The following is a 20,713-nucleotide window of genomic DNA, read 5'->3' as shown; positions in this document are numbered from 1 at the left end:
GGAGTGCCGGACAATCGGTGCTGGTCAGCTGCTGCAGCCTGACCAGCGAGAGCTGAAGCAGGGCGAGGCATCGCCTCACCTGGAAGCGCAAGGGGGAAGGGGATCCGTTTTCCTAGCCAGGGGAACTGAGACACACAACACCTGGAAAATCGGGTAACTCCCACCCCAATACTGCGCTGTAAGCATACAGGCATTCCAGGAGAATATATCCCACACCTGGCCGGGAGGGTCCCATGCCCACGAAGCCTCCCTCACTGCTAACACAGCAGTCTGCCGCGATCTATCCGCAAGGCAGCAGCGAGGCTGGGGGAGGGGCGCCCGCCATTGCTGAGGCTTAAGTAGGTAAACAAAGCCGCTGGGAAGCTCGAACTGGGTGGAGCTCACAGCAGCTCAAGGAAGCCTGCCTGTCTCTGTAGTCTCCACCTCTGGGGACAGCGCACAGCTGAAGACCAACAGGGGAAGTAGCGGGAGCCGGTGCAGACGCGAACGACTCTGTCTGACAGCTTTGGGGAGAGCCGCGGATCTCCCAACGCGGAGGTTGAGATCTGAGAACGGACAGACTGCCTGCTCAGGTGTGTCCCTGACCCCTGAGTAGCCTAGCTGGGAGAAATCCCCCACTAGGGGCAGTCTGACACCCCACACCTCACAGGGTGGAGTACACCCCTGAGAGGACACTTCCAAAGGAAGAATCAGACAGGTACACTCGCTGTTCAGCAATATTCTATCTTCGGCAACCTCTGCTGCTGATACCCAGGCAAACAGGGTCTGGAGTGGACCTCAAGCAATCTCCAACAGACCAACAGAGAGTCCTTCTGACTGTCAGAAGGAAAACTATCAAACAGGAAGGACACCTATACCAAAACCCCATCAGTTCGTCACCACCATCAAAGACCAGAGACAGATAAAACCACAAAGATGGGGAAGAAGCAGGGCAGAAAAGCTGGAAATTCAAAAAATAAGAGCGCATCTCCCCCTGCAAAGGAGCGCAGCCCATCACCAGCAACGGATCAAAGCTGGTCAGAGAATGACTTGGACGAGAGGAGAGAAGAAGGCTTCAGTCCATCAAACTTATCAGAGCTAAAGGAGGAATTACGTACCCAGCGCAAAGAAACTAAAAATCTTGAAAAAAGAGTGGAAGAATTGACAGCTAGACTCATTAATGCAGAGAAGATCATAAACGAAATGACAGAGATGAAAACCATGACACGAGAAATACGTGACAAATGCACAAGCTTCAGTAACCGACTCGATCAACTGGAAGAAAGAGTATCAGCGATTGAAGATCAAATGAATGAAATGAAGCGAGAAGAGAAACCAAAAGAAAAAAGAAGAAAAAGAAATGAGCAAAGCCTGCAAGAAGTATGGGATTACGTAAAAAGACCAAATCTACGTCTGATTGGGGTGCCTGAAAGTGAGGGGGAAAATGGAACCAAGTTGGAAAACACTCTTCAGGATATCATCCAGGAGAACTTCCCCAACCTAGTAGGGCAGGCCAACATTCAAATTCAGGAAATACAGAGAACGCCACAAAGATACTCCTCCAGAAGAGCAACTCCAAGACACATAATTGCCAGATTCACCAAAGTTGAAACGAAGGAAAAAATCTTAAGGGCAGCCAGAGAGAAAGGTCGGGTCACCCACAAAGGGAAGCCCATCAGACTAACAGCAGATCTCTCGGCAGAAACTCTACAAGCCAGAAGAGAGTGGGGGCCAATATTCAACGTTCTTAAAGAAAAGAATTTTAAACCCAGAATTTCATATCCATCCAAACTAAGTTTCATAAGTGAAGGAGAAATAAAATCCTTTACAGATAAGCAAATGCTTAGAGATTTTGTCACCACCAGGCCTGCCTTACAAGAGACCCTGAAGGAAGCCCTAAACATGGAAAGGAACAACCGGTACCAGCCATCGCAAAAACTTGGCAAAATGTAAAGACCATCGAGGCTAGGAAGAAACTGCATCAACTAACGAGCAAAATAACCAGTTAATATCATAATGGCAGGATCAAGTTCACACATAACAATATTAACCTTAAATGTTAATGGACTAAATGCTCCAATTAAAAGACACAGACTGGCAAACTGGATAAAGAGTCAAGACCCATCAGTCTGCTGTATTCAGGAGACCCATCTCACATGCAGAGACATACATAGGCTCAAAATAAAGGGATGGAGGAAGATCTACCAAGCAAATGGAGAACAAAAAAAAGCAGGGGTTGCAATCCTAGTCTCTGATAAAACAGACTTTAAACCATCAAAGATCAAAAGAGACAAAGAAGGCCATTACATAATGGTAAAGGGATCAATTCAACAGGAAGAGCTAACTCTCCTAAATATATATGCACCCAATACAGGAGCACCCAGATTCATAAAGCAAGTCCTTAGAGACTTACAAAGAGACTTAGACTCCCATACAATAATAATGGGGGACTTCAACACTCCGCTGTCAACATTAGACAGATCAACGAGACAGAAAGTTAACAAGGATATCCAGGAATTGAACTCATCTCTGCACCAAGCGGACCTAATAGACATCTATAGAACTCTCCACCCCAAATCAACAGAATATACATTCTTCTCAGCACCACATCGCACTTATTCCAAAATTGACCACATAATTGGAAGTAAAGTACTCCTCAGCAAATGTAAAAGAACAGAAATTATAACAAACTGTCTCTCAGACCACAGTGCAATCAAACTAGAACTCAGGACTAAGAAACTCAATCAAAACCGCTCAACTACATGGAAACTGAACAACCTGCTCCTGAATGACTACTGGGTACATAACGAAATGAAAGCGGAAATAAAGATGTTCTTTGAAACCAATGAGAACAAAGATACAACATACCAGAATCTCTGGGACACATTTAAAGCAGTGTGTAGAGGGAAATTTATAGCACTAAATGCCCACAAGAGAAAGCAGGAAAGATCTAAAATTGACACTCTAACATCACAATTAAAAGAACTAGAGAGGCAAGAGCAATCACATTCAAAAGCTAGCAGAAGGCAAGAAATAACTAAGATCAGAGCAGAACTGAAGGAGATAGAGACACAAAAAACCCTCCAAAAAATCAATGAATCCAGGAGTTGGTTTTTTGAAAAGATCAACAAAATTGACAGACCGCTAGCAAGGCTAATAAAGAAAAAAAGAGAGAGGAATCAAATAGATGCAATAAAAAATGATAAAGGGGATATCACCACTGACCCCACAGAAATACAAACTACCATCAGAGAATACTATAAACGCCTCTACGCAAATCAACTAGAAAATCTAGAAGAAATGGATAATTTCCTGGACACTTACACTCTCCCAAGGCTAAACCAGGAAGAAGTTGAATCCCTGAATAGACCAATAGCAGGCTCTGAAATTGAGGCAACAATTAATAGCCTACCCACCAAAAAAAGTCCAGGACCAGATGGATTCACAGCTGAATTCTACCAGAGGTACAAGGAGGAGCTGGTACCATTCCTTCTGAAACTATTCCAATCAATAGAAAAAGAGGGAATCCTCCCTAACTCATTTTATGAGGCCAACATCATCCTGATACCAAAGCCTGGCAGAGACACAACAAAAAAAGAGAATTTTAGACCAATATCCCTGATGAACATTGATGCAAAAATCCTCAATAAAATACTGGCAAACCGGATTCAGCAGCACATCAAAAAGCTTATCCACCATGATCAAGTGGGCTTCATCCCTGGGATGCAAGGCTGGTTCAACATTCGCAAATCAATAAACGTAATCCAGCATATAAACAGAACCAAAGACAAGAACCACATGATTGTCTCAATAGATGCAGAAAAGGCTTTTGACAAAATTCAACAGCCCTTCATGCTAAAAACGCTCAATAAATTCGGTATTGATGGAACGTACCTCAAAATAATAAGAGCTATTTATGACAAACCCACAGCCAATATCATACTGAATGGGCAAAAACTGGAAAAATTCCCTTTGAAAACTGGCACAAGACAGGGATGCCCTCTCTCACCACTCCTATTCAACATAGTGTTGGAAGTTCTGGCTAGGGCAATCAGGCAAGAGAAAGAAATCAAGGGTATCCAGTTAGGAAAAGAAGAAGTCAAATTGTCCCTGTTTGCAGATGACATGATTGTATATTTAGAAAACCCCATCGTCTCAGCCCAAAATCTCCTTAAGCTGATAAGCAACTTCAGCAAAGTCTCAGGATACAAAATTAATGTGCAAAAATCACAAGCATTCTTATACACCAGCAACAGACAAGCAGAGAGCCAAATCAGGAATGAACTTCCATTCACAATTGCTTCAAAGAGAATAAAATACCTAGGAATCCAGCTTACAAGGGATGTAAAGGACCTCTTCAAGGAGAACTACAAACCACTGCTCAGTGAAATCAAAGAGGACACAAACAAATGGAAGAACATACCATGCTCATGGATAGGAAGAATCAATATCGTGAAAATGGCCATACTCCCCAAGGTTATTTATAGATTCAATGCCATCCCCATCAAGCTACCAATGACTTTCTTCACGGAATTGGAAAAAACTGCTTTAAAGTTCATATGGAACCAAAAAAGAGCCCGCATTGCCAAGACAATCCTAAGTCAAAAGGACAAAGCTGGAGGCGTCACGCTACCTGACTTCAAACTATACTACAAGGCTACAGTAACCAAAACAGCATGGTACTGGTACCAAAACAGAGATATAGACCAATGGAACAGAACAGAGTCCTCAGAAATAATACCGCACATCTACAGCCATCTGATCTTTGACAAACCTGAGAGAAACAAGAAATGGGGAAAGGATTCCCTATTTAATAAATGGTGCTGGGAAAATTGGCTAGCCATAAGTAGAAAGCTGAAACTGGATCCTTTCCTTACCCCTTATACGAAGATTAATTCAAGATGGATTAGAGACTTAAATGTTAGACCTAATACCATAAAAACCCTAGAAGAAAATCTAGGTAGTACCATTCAGGACATAGGCATGGGCAAGGACTTCATGTCTAAAACACCAAAAGCAACGGCAGCAAAAGCCATAATTGACAAATGGGATCTAATTAAACTAAAGAGCTTTTGCACAGCAAAAGAAACTACCATCAGAGTGAACAGGCAACCTACAGAATGGGAGAAAATTTTTGCAACCTACTCATCTGACAAAGGGCTAATATCCAGAATCTACAAAGAACTCAAACAAATATACGAGAAAAAAACAAACAACCCCATCAAAAAGTGGGGAAAGGATATGAACAGACATTTCTCAAAAGAAGATATTCATACAGCCAACAGACACATGAAAAAATGCTCATCATCACTGGCCATCAGAGAAATGCAAATCAAAACCACAATGAGATACCATCTCACACCAGTTAGAATGGCAATCATTAAGAATTCAGGAAACAACAGGTGTTGGAGAGGATGTGGAGAAATAGGAACACTTTTACACTGTTGGTGGGATTGTAAACTAGTTCAACCATTATGGAAAACAGTATGGCAATTCCTCAAGGATCTAGAACTAGATGTACCATATGACCCAGCCATCCCACTACTGGGTATATACCCAAAGGATTATAAATTAGTCTACTACAAAGACACATGTACACGTATGTTTATTGCGGCACTATTCACAATAGCAAAGACTTGGAATCAACCCAAATGTCCATCTGTGACAGACTGGATTAAGAAAATGTGGCACATATACACCATGGAATACTATGCAGCCATAAAAAAGGATGAGTTTGCGTCCTTTGTAGGGACATGGATGCAGCTGGAAACCATCATTCTTAGCAAACTATCACAAGAAGAGAAAACCAAACACCGCATGTTCTCACTCATAGGTGGGAACTGAACAATGAGATCACTTGGACTCGGGAAGGGGAACATCACACACTGGGGTCTATCATGGGGAGGGGGGAGGGGGGAGGAGGGAGGGATTGCATTGGGGAGTTATACATGATATAAATGATGAATTGATGGGTGCTGACGAGTTGATGGGTGCAGCACACCAACATGGCATAAGTATACATATGTAACAAACCTGCACGTTATGCACATGTACCCTAGAACTTAAAGTATAACAAAAAAAAAAAAAAAAAAAAAAAAAAAAAAAAAAAAAAAAAAAGAAGAAAAAAAAAAAAAAAAGTTCTGGCAAAAATATCACCCTGTAGAAATTCAATAAATTGTCCACAAAAAAAAAAAAAAAAAAAAAAGCACAGCAAGTTTATATGAAAGATGTGAGCATTCAGGGATAATAAAGAGAAATATATAATCTGCACATTTTTAAGTCTAAAAAGTGAGAAATTTAACTTGATACAAGCTGAAGCTAAACAGTGAACACTCTTAAAGAGGAGAAACCTAGATACAGATAGTCTTATACCACAACTAAATCTACAGACAAATTGCCTTAGAAATTCACCTTGCATTTAAAAAGAGGTTGTTCTGTGTAATATTCTTTATATGTGCTTACTACAGTCTGAAAGGATTGTAATATGAGTTTCTTCTTTTGATGCTGGGTTTTCCAATGATCCATTCACACATTCCCACTCCGTGCCCCTAGGAACCAATTTGCAATGAGCTGACAGAAGTTTCACAATACCTCCAAGCCAAGAGAGAGGACACTTCCTTACACAACTATGCAGTCACCTATTTGGCATCATCTAGAATCCTGCAAATGCCTCCTTCTTGTTGGACACTTGACTTCACACGATTTGCTAAACTTCTCTTCTAGAATTCAGATCGTACATGGCATTGGCCTTTCTGATTCCCAGCTCTGACGGAGAGATTCCAGGTCCAGCAAGAAAATAATGCTAACAACAGGGTACTGAAGCAAGTAGAAGTAAGGGTGCAGGACCAAGAGAGAGACCTGCTTTCAGGATGTGAGACTGGATGAGCAGGTTGGAACAGAAGAAATTAAAATTAGCTAGAAAGATCCTAAGGTGGGAAACAGACCACAGTCAGTTTTTTATATAGTATATGTATATATGTGGACCTGGTCTACTTTTAAAAGCTGGGTTAATGGCAAGATCTTTATTTAGTAACTTGAATGTCATTATGGTTCTTCTCTTTTTCAGTGTTTTGCTTTTAAAGATATATCCTTTTAATTCTGGACAACTTATTGACAATCTGAGCACCTTAGTCTATTTTTGTATATGGTGAATTTTTGCTTAATCTTGAACATCTGACTAAATAGCCAGTTTCTAGCTAACTATATGCTGTCTAATAGTTTACCAAACTATTTCCCTTAATTTCTAGGTACACAGATACATGATATTTCCTAGTCTCTCTTGAAATTGGGTATTATCATCTGACAGAGTTCTGACCAATGAAATAGAGCGGAAGTGATATGTGGAAATCCCAGCCTCTTATGCAATCCTCGATTATCTCTCTTTCACTGATGGCTGGCTAGAGGTGAGATGATGAAACTATATGCTGGAGGGAACCTGGTTTCTTTGTTACCATATATATGTGTCAGCAACCATTTTCTATAAATGGCTAGTTAGTATATATTTTAATCTTTGCAAGCCACGTAGTCTCTATTGTGACTACTCATCTCTGCCATTATAGGATAAAAGCAGCCACAGGAAACGCATAAACCAGCGTCAGGGCTGTGTTCCAACAAGATTTGACTTTAGGAAAATGGGCACCAGGCCAGATTTGGCCTATGGACCATAGTTTGTTAACCCCTAACTATATGAGACCATTAAAAAAGTGGACAATAAATTTCTATTGTGTTAAGCCACTGAGACCTAGGTTGTATCTGTTATAGAAGTTAGCATTACCTTAACGAGTGCAATGCCATTTTGATTGCATATAAAATTTGCTTGGTCACATTTCATTACGAAAAATTTTGAACCTGTCCACCCCAGGTTTTCAGTTTTACAAAAAAGTTCTTTACAATATCAAAATATAGCAAACAGAAGAGATTGCCCATAGTTTCTATTTATTTGTTTTTGCTTTTCATTTATGGAGGTGGCATCATATTGTTACACTGGGAAAATGTTACATTTTTACATGACTCTTTCATCTGGTGACTTTTTTCCGGGCAGAATTGCAACACATTTTAACAAATAATTCTGTGATTTGCAGTGGGGAGGTCCTGCCATGTAACCAATTAATGAACTCTACCACAGATATCAAATTTTTCTATCAGTCCCAGTAACTAGTAATCCAAAGTGAAACACTTCTTACAGAAAAATGAAGTAACAGTGAAATCTGTAGAGAAGGAAGAGTTCAAAGTGAAATTTGTCCAAGATCAATTCAGTGCTCCTGGTAAGAATTTATTATTTTCTTTGTTTTCCTATTATGTGACTCAGTATCCACAAAGACAGTAAAGAATAACATTGATTTTGACTGCTGGTTGTCTATATATTGTTGTGAGGAAACATCAGAGAGGGAGACTCAGAGAGTAAGGACAGGGAAGTCAAACAGACCTAGGTTGGCCTGCCAGCTCTGCCCTAGCATCTCTCTGAGATCAGTTGCTACAGCTGTTTGATTGGAATTATGGCTTGGGTATAGGCTTCCAATATATGGTAGGCACTCAAAAAGTGTTAGTAATAATCCTTAGTTTTAACTACTACTTGCTACCCGGTTCACACAAATTATCACTTCCAACTAAACTGTACATTTCTGAGTGAAGAAAATGTATTTATCCTCCAAGACATAGAATTTTTGGATTGCTGATGATTCATAGCTTAATCCAAACATCCATAGCCTCTTTTACTAGACTTATCCCTCTTCCATCGCTCTTGGTGCTTTAGTCAAAACCTTGCTCCATCACACTCTCCTCATCTGTATTTTGGAAATGTTCCCCACCCATTTACTGGCTCTTTATATATTTTATTTTGTTGTCAGCTTTCAAAATATGAACTTAATCATGTCACTTTGATATTTAGCATACTTTTCCATTCTGTACAGAGTAATTCCAAACTCTTTACAGTGGCATTTAATGCCCATTTTCCCACTGCCTTGAATCACCCTCATCTCTCTTGGTTGCATCCTACATCCTAAGATTGATGAGTAATCTGCAGGTTTATAAACACAACACACTATTTCATAGCCTGGTAAATGCTATTCTATACTATATGCGCATTTTGTCCCATATTTACTTGACTAAATCAAATTCATTCCTTTTTTTTTTTTTTTTTTTTTTTTTAGACAGATTCTTGGTCTATCCCCCAGGCTGGAGTACAGTGGCTTGATCTCCACTCACTGCAACCTCCACCTCCTGAGGTCAAGTGATTCTCATGCCTCACTCAGCCTCCCAAGTAGCTGCGATGACAGGCACTTACCACCACGCCTGGCTAATTTTTATATTTTTAGTGGAGATGGGTTTTCACCATGTTGGCCAGGCTGCTCTCAACGAACTCCTGACCTCAGGTGATCTGCCTACCTCGACCTCCCGAAGTGTTGGGATTACAGGTGTGAGCCACCATGCCTGGCCTTCAAGACCTGGTTGAAATGTTACTTTTCCCACCTGTAGAGAATTAATCACTGCTTCCTCTATTCTACTACCAATTCTTAATTTTATCCATTTTTATATGAAAGTATCAGATACTTTTATAATATTATAATACTAGTAGGTAATATATGTTGACCACCAACTATGTATTAGTCCTTCTGTTGACATATAGTTTATGTGCAATATCTCTTTAATCTTCACAAAAACTCTGTGTGCTCGTTTACATTATTATCCATATTTTAAAGATGAAGAAATTGAGACTTCAGTATTAACTGCCTTGCCAAAGTCATTTTGCTAGTAAATATTGGAGTATTCCAAAAGTGAGAGTTTTCCAGAAGTCAAAGATCAAGAAAAGTAAAGCAAATGCAAAGCTTGACACAGTGACCATGAACATAAACTATGCTTTCAAGAAATGTCTCTGTGAAATAGGAAATATAGAGTGATTGATATATGGTGAAGAAAATGATTATTGTTGTTATTACTATGATTTAAGTTAGTAAAGAAAAAAGCGTTATTGGAAGCTGATTCTAAAGCAGCATTTCTCAGCTGTGTTTGATTTTGCCTTTCTCCCAGACTGAAGGATGCCACTGGTACTTAACAGCTTAACTGTGAAACCTGGAGGGTACATGGTGGATAGAGGAAGGCATGCTGCCAAATATCCTACACTGCTCATAACAGACCCCATCTCTATACCTACTATAGAGTTATCAGTTCTAAATGTCACTGATGCCAGGGCTGAAACATCCTGGTCCAATGATGCATTGGGGCTGAAGACATTGACAATATGAGAAATGGGCTAACTGATGGAACAAAATCAAGAAGAGAGAGAAAGGGAGGAGATAAAAATGTTACTCTTAGAAAAGTTTTATAGGGAACTATTATCCTCATTTCATTTCATTTCATTTCATTTCATTTTTTACAGGTACAGAGATTGAAGTCCAGAGAGTTTAAATGATTTACACTTGTAGGATCTAGCAGAAGCTTAATTCAAAATTTGAGCTCCTAATACAATGTTATTTTAATTATACCACTTAATTTTTCAAGATCAAAATTGGATATGGATAATTGTTGGTGATTTGATAGCATAAATACCAAACGTAGCAATTATTTTGCCTGAAAATTAATGACATATCTATTGGTTTTATGTTTCTATAAACAACATATTTAGATCCTTAGTTTTTATTAAATGAAAGAAAGATGTCTATGATATACAAGAAAAAGAAACTAAGAAGAATATCTTTGGCAAATTGGCATCAAATATACACAAAATATTGAAACTTTCAAAAAAATTAAAAAGTTGTATGAAATTTTCAGTAACATTTAATCCTGTAATTAGCATCAACAATTTTAATAATTTCTAGTTCAAAGCATGAAATATAACCCTTTAAAGACACTAAGGCATGAAGTAAAATAATAAACAATAATATTGATGGCCCCGTTTCTACCAATTGTTACTTAAGAGCAATAAATGTACGATAATGAAAAGCTGAGCCTTCTGTCAGTAGAGAAAATGTTAAAATTCCAGCATTATTTCAACATTCTCTGACCATTGCTACCACAAAAGCAAAAACAATTAAAATGGCCATACAGTTTAACTGTGAAACCTGCAGAGTTATAACTAGAAAAAGAAATAATCATGTTTCTTTAAATACAAATAACTAAATGTGCAAGCACAGCAGAAACAGACAAGGAAAGCAGAATCATCTGGGGACCCAAGAGCTGACCTATGCAGCTGTAGGCCTGGCCAGCTCTGGAAATGCTACCATATGAGCAAGGCAACAGGAGCATTGACAGTCCTCAGCAATCAGGCAGCTTCTCCAAGAAGGAAACAGCTGGAGACCAGAGCCAGTGATCTACTCTATTGACATCTGCTGCTATATTTCTATCATGGGGTTCCTTTTATTTATTTCTGTTACTCAAGCAATTCAGTAGAGACCATGTGTCAACTTAATTGTCTTCTCCTGATAATTCTAGGCACTTCACACAACCACTGATTGATTTACACTTCACCAACAATGCTACTTTAACACCTAAAACAAACCCTACTATTAACTAAGTCAATCAGTAGTCCTCCTTCTCTTTCCCTAACCCTGGGAGAAGTATTTATTGTTGCAGTGTAGTTTATTGGTTAAGAATAATATCTTCTGTAACCACACAGCCTTAGTTTGAATCTCTATTCTACCACGTTCTAGCATTGAGACATTGGCAAGTAATTTAACCTCTCTAAGCTGCAGTTTCTCCATCTGTAAAATGGGAAGAATAATAATTCCTATGCCATAAGGCTATGGTGAGGACTGAATGGAATACTCTATGAAGAGTTTGGCCCAGTACCTGACATACAGCCAGTCTCTAAACATTAGTTAATATTAGACCCTCTCTGCAACGATTTCTTGTAAATATCATTACCAGTGTCATTTGGTCTCATTCTTACATAAGATCTTTCTCTATTGTTTACCTGCTGTTTTCCATAAATATTATGCTTCATTACAGTGGTTTACTTCCCTTTTGAGGAAAAGTGATGTAAACTTTGAAAGTTTAAACTTTTGAGGAAAGTTTACATCACTTTTCCTCAAAAGAATGTTTTTACTCTATATATCTGAGTCCTATCTGCTCATTAAATTTCAAAAATTCAGTCTTTTCTGAATGCTCCATTCATATAGGATTTCTCTCAGTCCTAACATTCTGCAAAATAATTGTCCACATTAGCAATACTATTTATACAATATATTTGCCTGACTATATTATCAGTTATATTTATTTTAAATATTCATTTTAACTAATGTTTTTGTATGTCTTCTGTTTTCAAAGCATTAGTGCCAGCCCTGTGTGAACACAATAGCAAGGAAATAATTCCTACCCTGGTGGCCGTAACTGGCAGAGTGAATAGGAATTAAATAATCATACATTCTACCGTGGACATAAATGCCTCTACTCTTCCAATAAATTTCTTTGGATTGCCCCAAGCGGATGTAATCTCTCCTTCTTTATGGCATCCACAGCAATTTGTCTATACTTTCGACTTTTGAAATAATCTTAAATAGTGGGTAAGATTTGGATGATAGGGTAAACCTAGAAAAAATATTGCTGTTACATCATTAAGAGAAAGTATAAATAAAATAACATAGAAAAAAAGTCTTCCTATGAACAGATTTGAATTCAAATTTTGGATTTGGTGTAGTTAACTGTGTGATTCTGTGTGTGACTCCTACTCTCTCTGTTTATTTCTCTGTAAACGTAGATTATAATACTGTCTTTGAAATGTTTTAAGAATAAAGTAAAAATTTTTTTATAAGATACAAGGCTTGTCCTCAAAAAATAATTGCTTTCTATAATAATGAAAACAGAATCTTGAGTTTGCACAAGTAATCTGAGAGGGAAGGAATGAGTGAGCCCAAGACTGGAAAGAAGTTGGAAATGAAAATAGGAGTAAAAGAAAGGTGGCAGACCAAGTTGGAAGGAGACTGGGGGTTGAGAAGTAAAAGCCAGGGAGTGCTCCACAGTAAGTATGGCCAAGAAACTTTCATGAACAGGGATGTCTAATGCTTAATTGGATGTTGTTTGCTGAGCTGTGACAAAATAGAACACTCTTTCTTAACCTTAACCTCCAGAAAGTTAAGTAAAGGTTCCCAGGCAAAGTGACTCTGTTCTTCATTTGGGTGTATGCCCAGGAAGAATGGAAAAACAAATCCATATGAGAGAGATTAGAAAATTTGAGATAAGAAAGAAATCAGAACAAGATATAGCTAAGGAAAACATAAGCCCTTGAAATATTGTGGAGGATTTTCCAACTGCATATGACATAGAGTCTGGAACCAGTATTATTTATTTGTTAAAGGACAGTGGGACTAAACATTCTGAAGAAATTGGGATACCCAGGAAGAAGACATCTGGGATGTAGTAGCTAGATGGAGCTATGATAGAAATAGAGAAAGTGACAAGTGGGAGACAAGAATGCCTGAATGAAGATACTATGAGATATGAGAAGCAAATAAAGTTTTCTTCTTAAGCAGGATGACGAATGTGTTGCATGGATGAAGGTAGAGAGACACAGGAGGAGAGGATACCAATTTGGAATCACTGAAATAATTGATAGAAAACTTTAAAAGGCCATCAAAGGATGGGCTAGTGCAGACGAAGATTAACCCAAGCTATAATACCAAAGCAAAATTCTCAATTTCTGGCAAGTTACGGGATGTGAAATGGTGATGTACTTTACCGGGTATTAGTCTAGGAATTCGGGATTAGATGACTGGAATGATGGTGTTTGCATTAATTGAAACAATAGGTGAAGGGAATGACAACTGAACACACATTTCTGACACTGTCATATGTAAATTTGTTCTCTCAAACCAGATCATAAAACTATTTGGTACAAGAACTGGCAGAGTACCCCCACATAAATGTTTCTTAATGACAGTCATCTATTGTGGGTACTATCAATGGTATCTTTTTCTAGAAATTGAACCCATAATTTTTAGCTGAGCACATGGCTGCCTAGAACAAACACTACAGTTTCCAGTCTCCATTGCAGCAAGGTAAGGCCTTGGAATTATAACTAGGCCAATGTGCAAGAATATTTAATAAAACAGGGTGCATCTTTTTAATTAAGTGGACTGCAATTATCTACTCAAGACTGTGAGGTGTGAGCCACAAATGGATGATGGCAACCAAAATAGAGCCTGGTTCCCTGACAACTTCCTGAAGTCTCCCTACCAGCCATACATGGACTGCTCAACTCCAGATTTCCTTTATATGAAAATGAAATAAACTTCTATCTTCTTTACACTATTGTTATGTTGATTTTTGTGCTTTTGCGGCCAAGTCTAATTCTCTCTAATATAACTACCTTGTTCGATTTTGCTATTTACTTCAGTTCTGGTTTTTATCTTTCAAAAGCTAAAATAAATCTACATATACTTCTTTTTAACATTTAGAAATATTCTGAACTGCTGACCAGGCATTCTTTACATTTGTTTGAAAACATTTTTAATCTGATAAGTGGCATGGTGAAAACATCCCTATAAATACAACGTTGCTTACCACAGAGGCTTATTGGAATATCAGATGTTTGATTAATATGTTTGCTAACCAAAGAGATCAACCAAAATTATATTGAAAACAGTGCTTATAGTGCTCAAATCCTAGGCCAAGGTCATTTAGCAAAGTGGAAGTTTCAGGGAACCTGCAGAAAAGATAGCCATGGTCAGCAGAGACAATGTGTCTCTCTATTCTTTCCATTGAATCCATACAGACTTGTGGATACACAGAACAATAGAATAGAATTTTATGACATTTCTTTTAATTATTTGCAAAAAGTTAAATATTTTTAGTCTTTTGTTGATAATTTACATTTCCCTGCTTTTTACTCTGAATTGTTCACACTGAACTGAGAACTATAAACCCATAAAAAAAATTTATTTTAACTGATTTTTCTCGCATGGACAATGCTTTGTTAGACATAGAACTCCACAAATATCCATTCCAAACCCCTTGTTTTATAGATAAAATTGATATGGGAAGCGGGCAGGGAAGTGCTGGGTAGAGAAAGATGGGGTCCCTGGCTAGGGCTCCACCCCTGGCTCTGTGCCCATGGACCTAGTAAGGACAGGCATTTCTGTTTTCATGCCCAAATGGTGCATTATCTAAGACCACCCTGGCCCACCACGTCCGCATTCTGTGTCTATAAAAACCCCAAGACCCTAGCAGGCAGAGACACAAGTGGCTGGACATCGAGAGGAACACACTGGCGGAAGAACACACAAGCGGCTGGACGTCAAGAGGAACACACCAGCAGAAGAGCACACCGATAGGCACCTGCAGACACCGGCAGGCCATCGACCGCAGAACGACGTGGACCTAAGGGGAATCTAGCCGGGGAGGTCAGAGGAGGGTCAGAGGAGAGTCTGGCTGCTGAGCGGCCCAATTCCAGGAGAAAATCACCTTTCCACTTCCTCCGCCTTCTGGTTCCCCATCCATCTGCTGAGAGGTACTTCCACCATTCAATAGAACCTTGCACTCATCCTCCAAGCCCACATATGACTCAACTTTTTCCGGTACACCAAGGCAAGAACCCAGGATACAGAAAGCCCTCTGTCCTTGCAATAAGGCAGAGGGTCTAATTGAGCTGATTAACACAAGCCACCTTCAGACTGCAAAACTAAAAGGACACACTGTAACACACGCCCACTGGAGCTTCAGGAGTTGTAAATACTCAACCCTAGATGCTGCTGTGGGGTCGAAGCTCCTCAACCTGCCCCCATCTGCATGATCCCCCTAGAGGTCGGAGCAGCAGGGCATTGAAGAAGCAAGCCACTCCTGCTGTCACATGCCCTGTGAGGGAGAGAAGGAAACGCTTCCCGTTTCAAAATGATCCCAAAAGATGAACAAACTTAACTGAATCTTCCTCAAAATAACTGTTTATTCATTCATTGATTCATAAATCCCTGTATTCATTCATCCAACTACTGTTTAATTCTTATCATGCATAAAGCATTGCACAGGGAGACAGCTGGAACACAGGATAAGATACGAGACCCGCCTTCTATACGTTTTCAACTTAGTGGAGATACAAATAAATTATCCAGATAATTAAAAGAAATTATCCAGATAATTAAAATACACAAGCATTTCTGCAGACAAAGAGTTGGGAAAGAGGAATGGTGGGGAAGAGATAGCTAGCAAAGACTTTATGAACAAAGTTCATCTGGGATGAAGCTTAAAGGATATGAACAGGTGAAGGTGGGATGGGCATTGTAGAAAAAGGAGTGGCTTTCTTTTTCACTTCTAGAGTTGATTTTTATATAAAGGTTTTTCCTTAAATTATTTTAAACTGACATTTGGATAGCAGAGTAAAACCAAAATATTTCCTAAGAAGCCAGAGATGAGGCTGAGACTTTGGAAAGCTTGACATCATAGTTAATGCTGCATTAAAAAGTGATGCTTAGTAGAATGATGGTTACCAGAGGCTGGAAAGGGTAGTGGCAAGGGGCGGGGGTAGTGTGGGTGGTTAATGGGTACAAAAATACATTTAGATAGAATGAATTAGATCTAGTATTTGACAGCACAACAGGATGATTACTGTCAACAATAACTTATTCTATATTTTAAGATAACTGAAAGAATATATAATTAGAATGTTTGCAATACAAAGATATGATAAATGCTTAAGGCGACAGATACCCCATTTTCCTTGATATGATTGTTACACATTGTATGCCTGTATCAGAATATCTCATGAACCACATAAATATATACACCTAATATGTACCCATAAATATATACACCTAATATGTACCCATAAATATATACACCTAATATGTACCTATAGAAGTAAAATTACACAAAACAAAAGTGACGCTTATCAAGGTACAAATGAATCCCCATGAAGTTCAGCAGCCTCAGAGCCATGCTAGCATTCGTGACTGAAGGAAACGGTCACAGTATGCTTTGGAAACCAAGAGCTAAGCAGCGACTCACAAAATACCATAAACTAAATGACTGAAAAGGATATCGGTAATAAATAAAAGAGTAGAGTTTCAGTTTACAAGGGAGAATTCAGATAAATGTGCAGTATCATGGAAAACAGCATTTCATTTTCCTTCATATTGCAATGAATTAAGCAGCCTAGGATACAAATTTTCAAACAGAAATTCTTTGAAATGCAAATGACATTTAGAGAAAAGCGATGGTGTCTATATGTGTTATTACAAGTAAATGTCTTTTCGAAAGTACCTATTTTCATGCATCGCGGTAAGTATGACAATAGGTTCTCTTTTTATCACATTTGTGATTGATTATGGTTACTAGTAATAGAGCAATATCTAGAACTAACTAGGCATTCATCAATAAGTAGTGCTAAATGATTACAATAGATGCATACTCAGAAAATTTTGATCATGACTTTTACAACTCTAAACTAAGAATACAGTTTTTACATAAGCTAAATATTCAGCTTTTCAGCCATTGTAACTGCTTACATCCTTACGCTGGTATTCCTCATCTACTCCCAATTTCATAACACGTTTTATAGAGCACTTAAAAAGAAATGCACATTTTAGCTATATAAGTCTGCAGGTAACTTCAGCAACTAACCTTGCTGTCTTCTTTCTCCTTGGCTTTTCCTTGGAGGGGTTTCTTCTCTCCAAATTCACAGGTTGATTTCAATGCAAGCTGACAAGAAAGCATGGAGCTCTCTGTTTCAGCAAGTTCCAAAGGTCTTGAAGAACAGTGCTGTGACCCAGTAGTGCCAAGATTTGGTATCGGAAGAGCAGTATGCACAGGCTTTGACCCCACAGCTGGCTGCCTCAGTTTTGAGGCAACCCCAAAAACAGGCATGGCTTCTATAAAATTATCTTCTTGCTGCCAAAGAAAATGCTTCTAACCTCGGTCTGGTAGACTCCAACTTTAGTATTTCCAGAACAAATACTTTAAACAAAACTAGCAGTCATCCTGATTTTTAAAAAACTAATAATATAATTTTCAGGAAGAGGCAAAACTTTTCTGCATCTTTAGTGAAGTATCTTTCTTTCTTGCTGGCTGGGATTCATATTCATTCTCATTTCTCTGTCTCTCTCTCTCTCTCTCTTTCTCTCTCTCTCTCTGTTCAGTGACTCAGTGTCTAAGTAATACTAAATACTCCTTTGGGGAGTAAACTTTTCTTCAAGGTAACTGCTACAAAGCTCCTTCTTAGGATTAGACAGCTCTCAGGTTTTTTTTTTCTCACTAAAGCAGTCTGAGTCTGAACTTGGAGAGTGAAAAAGAAGAAAAAAACAAAAGGAGAAGCCCTTCAGTCCAACTGTCAGAGCAGCCAAAAGACCACAACAGTGGAAGGACAGGGGTTCTTCCTGATTTCAGAAATAGCCAGCCTGCATTCTCTTTTTAAAGAAAATTGTATTTCCCTCAGCTCAGAAAAAAATAAAAAGAATGGACATGTTAATGGCCAAAACAAACAGCTGTTGGAAGAACTTTTAGCCCGGAAACAATCTCAGCAATAAAGTTGTTTGTCTGATTTCCAGCTATTTTTCACTACTGACAGCCATGAGCCACGATGCTCATTCTGTTGCATCCCATGAAATCAGGCTAAAATCATGCAATAGTGCAACTAGCTAAAGCAGTTAAATCATTCATCGGACCATAGCTGCCTAGGTTATGAAAATAGAGTAAACACAGGGAGCAGGGCACTAAATTTATAGTAATCATTGTTCCCAAAATGAATAAGTCATGATTATAAAAACATTCAAAGCTAATACTTAATGTGGAATGTATTACAAAGCAGTTACTGAGCTAAACATTTTATGCATTATCACATTTAATCATTGGAATGACTCAAAGTATAGGCATATTTATTTTCTTCACTTTAAAGAAAGAATAGCTATGACTTGGAGACACTGAAAAATTTGCCTAAAATGATGAAGCTAGAAATGGGGAAAGAATGTATGATTTTAGTTTATAAACCCATCTTTTAAAATGGTTGAAAATAACACTGTTATTCAAGCTTATTAAGTCCAACTTAAAATCCCAAGCTTCTAAAAAGTATCCAAACAGATACTCAGTGAGAATGAATGATGATGCTTCTATCCATAGAATTATTTTATTATAATCATAGTATGTTCTATTTCTGGTTAAAGCACGTCAGGAACTTTAAATAAACAATGGGTAAACTTTTAAGGAAACATCTAAGGTACTATGCATTATTGTTCTGAAAGTGATTCCACTCAGATAATGGATATAGAGAGTAATTACATTCACCAAATGTTATAAAAATTAGTAATAATGTAACCAAAGATCTTAGAAAAATGAGTGGTGGACACTTAGTATAGATACAATGCATTACGGAAATTATTAAATCATAACCATTTTTATAGAAAATGTCTTTCTTTAGTGAAGAAATGGTCATCTTTGGCCTACTGTTTCCAGGTCTTTAAATCACTACGTACTTTTATCTAAGAGGCAGTAATTTATAGATGAAAGAGCCAACAACTAAAATAAAATGTATGTGTTCTGCTAATGCCGCATAGAAGACAGGAAATGCAAGTGAGAAGTCTTGCCGACTTTTAAAAAAAGTAAGCCAAGTGGGCTTTACACAATGGGATAATACAAAACAAATACAACACTAGTGGTATCAAAGAAATGAAATAATCTCTCTGAGGAAGTAAGTTATTTTGCAGTTTGCAAACCATTCAACACATTATAACTTTCAGAAACTATAAGATAATACAGAGCTGGAGAGGTTCATGTTGGTAAAATGAGGCTTAGTTCATAAGAAGACATATGCAACTTGTAATCCTCACAATGCAAAACAAAACAGCACCTACATAATAGAACTTGTGGGAAAAACTGATTCTAGGAAGACCACTCAAAACATATGCAACTTTGGGAGTATATTGCCAGCAAAAATAATATTGGCAACTCAGAAAATAATTTGGACCACCCAAGGAAGTGACCCAGAATTACATAAAAGAAAAAATTGGGTTTAAATGTTGGCAATACTTAAACTAGAACTGGTGGAAGAAATCTGGTTGGAAGGCAAACTTTCCAAGCAAGTAGGCTTGACATTGAAATGGGTACAGGGTCAGGGCAACTGCAAATATTCAAGAGCTGCACAAGGCCAGGGGCATGCCCCTTTGAAGAGGAAGCCCCAGATGCAGGCATTCATTTTTGCTTTTGTTTTTCGTTTTCTTAAAACTGAGCCAAAAGGGCTCCTGCTGACTATACAACATTCAAACTGAGGACTTCTTTGCCCACCCAAGGTTATAATTCTATTCTGACTATTCTGCCTCCCTTTGCCTAGAATAAATTGTATATAAAGCTATACAACTTCTACATTATACTAGTATAATATTCCTATTTGCCAGTTACAAATGAGCTAATTGGTATTTTAGAAACATATGTTGGAGGAGAATGTATTGTAATTCCTGGAACAATTAGATCGAAAAAAAAAGGGTTCACATTCAATAAGACGTCTTTTCACTTTGAAATACCTTTTGCATATTAGGCAATATCTTTCACTCTGACTGAAATATAAGATTGGTATTAGTAGCCACTGTCAACTAATTTTTTGCAATAATATCTACCACCAAAAGCAACAAAACCAAACTAACTTAACTATAAAAAATGTGCTTTGTGCCAAGAGTTGTCATCTCAATTTATCTTAAAAGAACCACACTATTTTGAGACCTAGGAGACAAAGGCACTGAGAAAGTAAAAATTTAGCTTACGGTCACTGATACTTTGTAGATGAATTTCAAAATGAGGTTTTACAAACTGAGTTCAACAAAGCAGA

The 20,713-nt window shown here is 38.2% G+C and overlaps 1 protein-coding gene across 2 annotated transcripts in view; it reads right to left on the bottom strand.

Moving 5' to 3' along the window:
* NAV3 (neuron navigator 3) overlaps window positions 1–18,272 on the bottom strand; it is a 392,378-nt gene extending 374,106 nt beyond the window's left edge. For both annotated transcript variants that reach the window (XM_010359591.2, XM_010359593.2), the window contains exon 1: window positions 17,524–18,272. In XM_010359591.2, coding sequence (XP_010357893.1) covers window positions 17,524–17,766 — 243 coding nt within the window. In that variant the 5' untranslated portion in view covers window positions 17,767–18,272. The remainder of the gene's footprint in view (window positions 1–17,523) is intronic.
* Between the last annotated feature and the right edge of the window lie 2,441 nt (window positions 18,273–20,713).

Source organism: Rhinopithecus roxellana, chromosome 10, assembly GCF_007565055.1.
Source record: "Rhinopithecus roxellana isolate Shanxi Qingling chromosome 10, ASM756505v1, whole genome shotgun sequence".
Classification (NCBI taxonomy): Eukaryota; Metazoa; Chordata; class Mammalia; order Primates; family Cercopithecidae; genus Rhinopithecus; species Rhinopithecus roxellana.
Note: the sequence above shows the minus strand (reverse complement) of the source record. Positions and strands in the feature narration are given on the sequence as shown.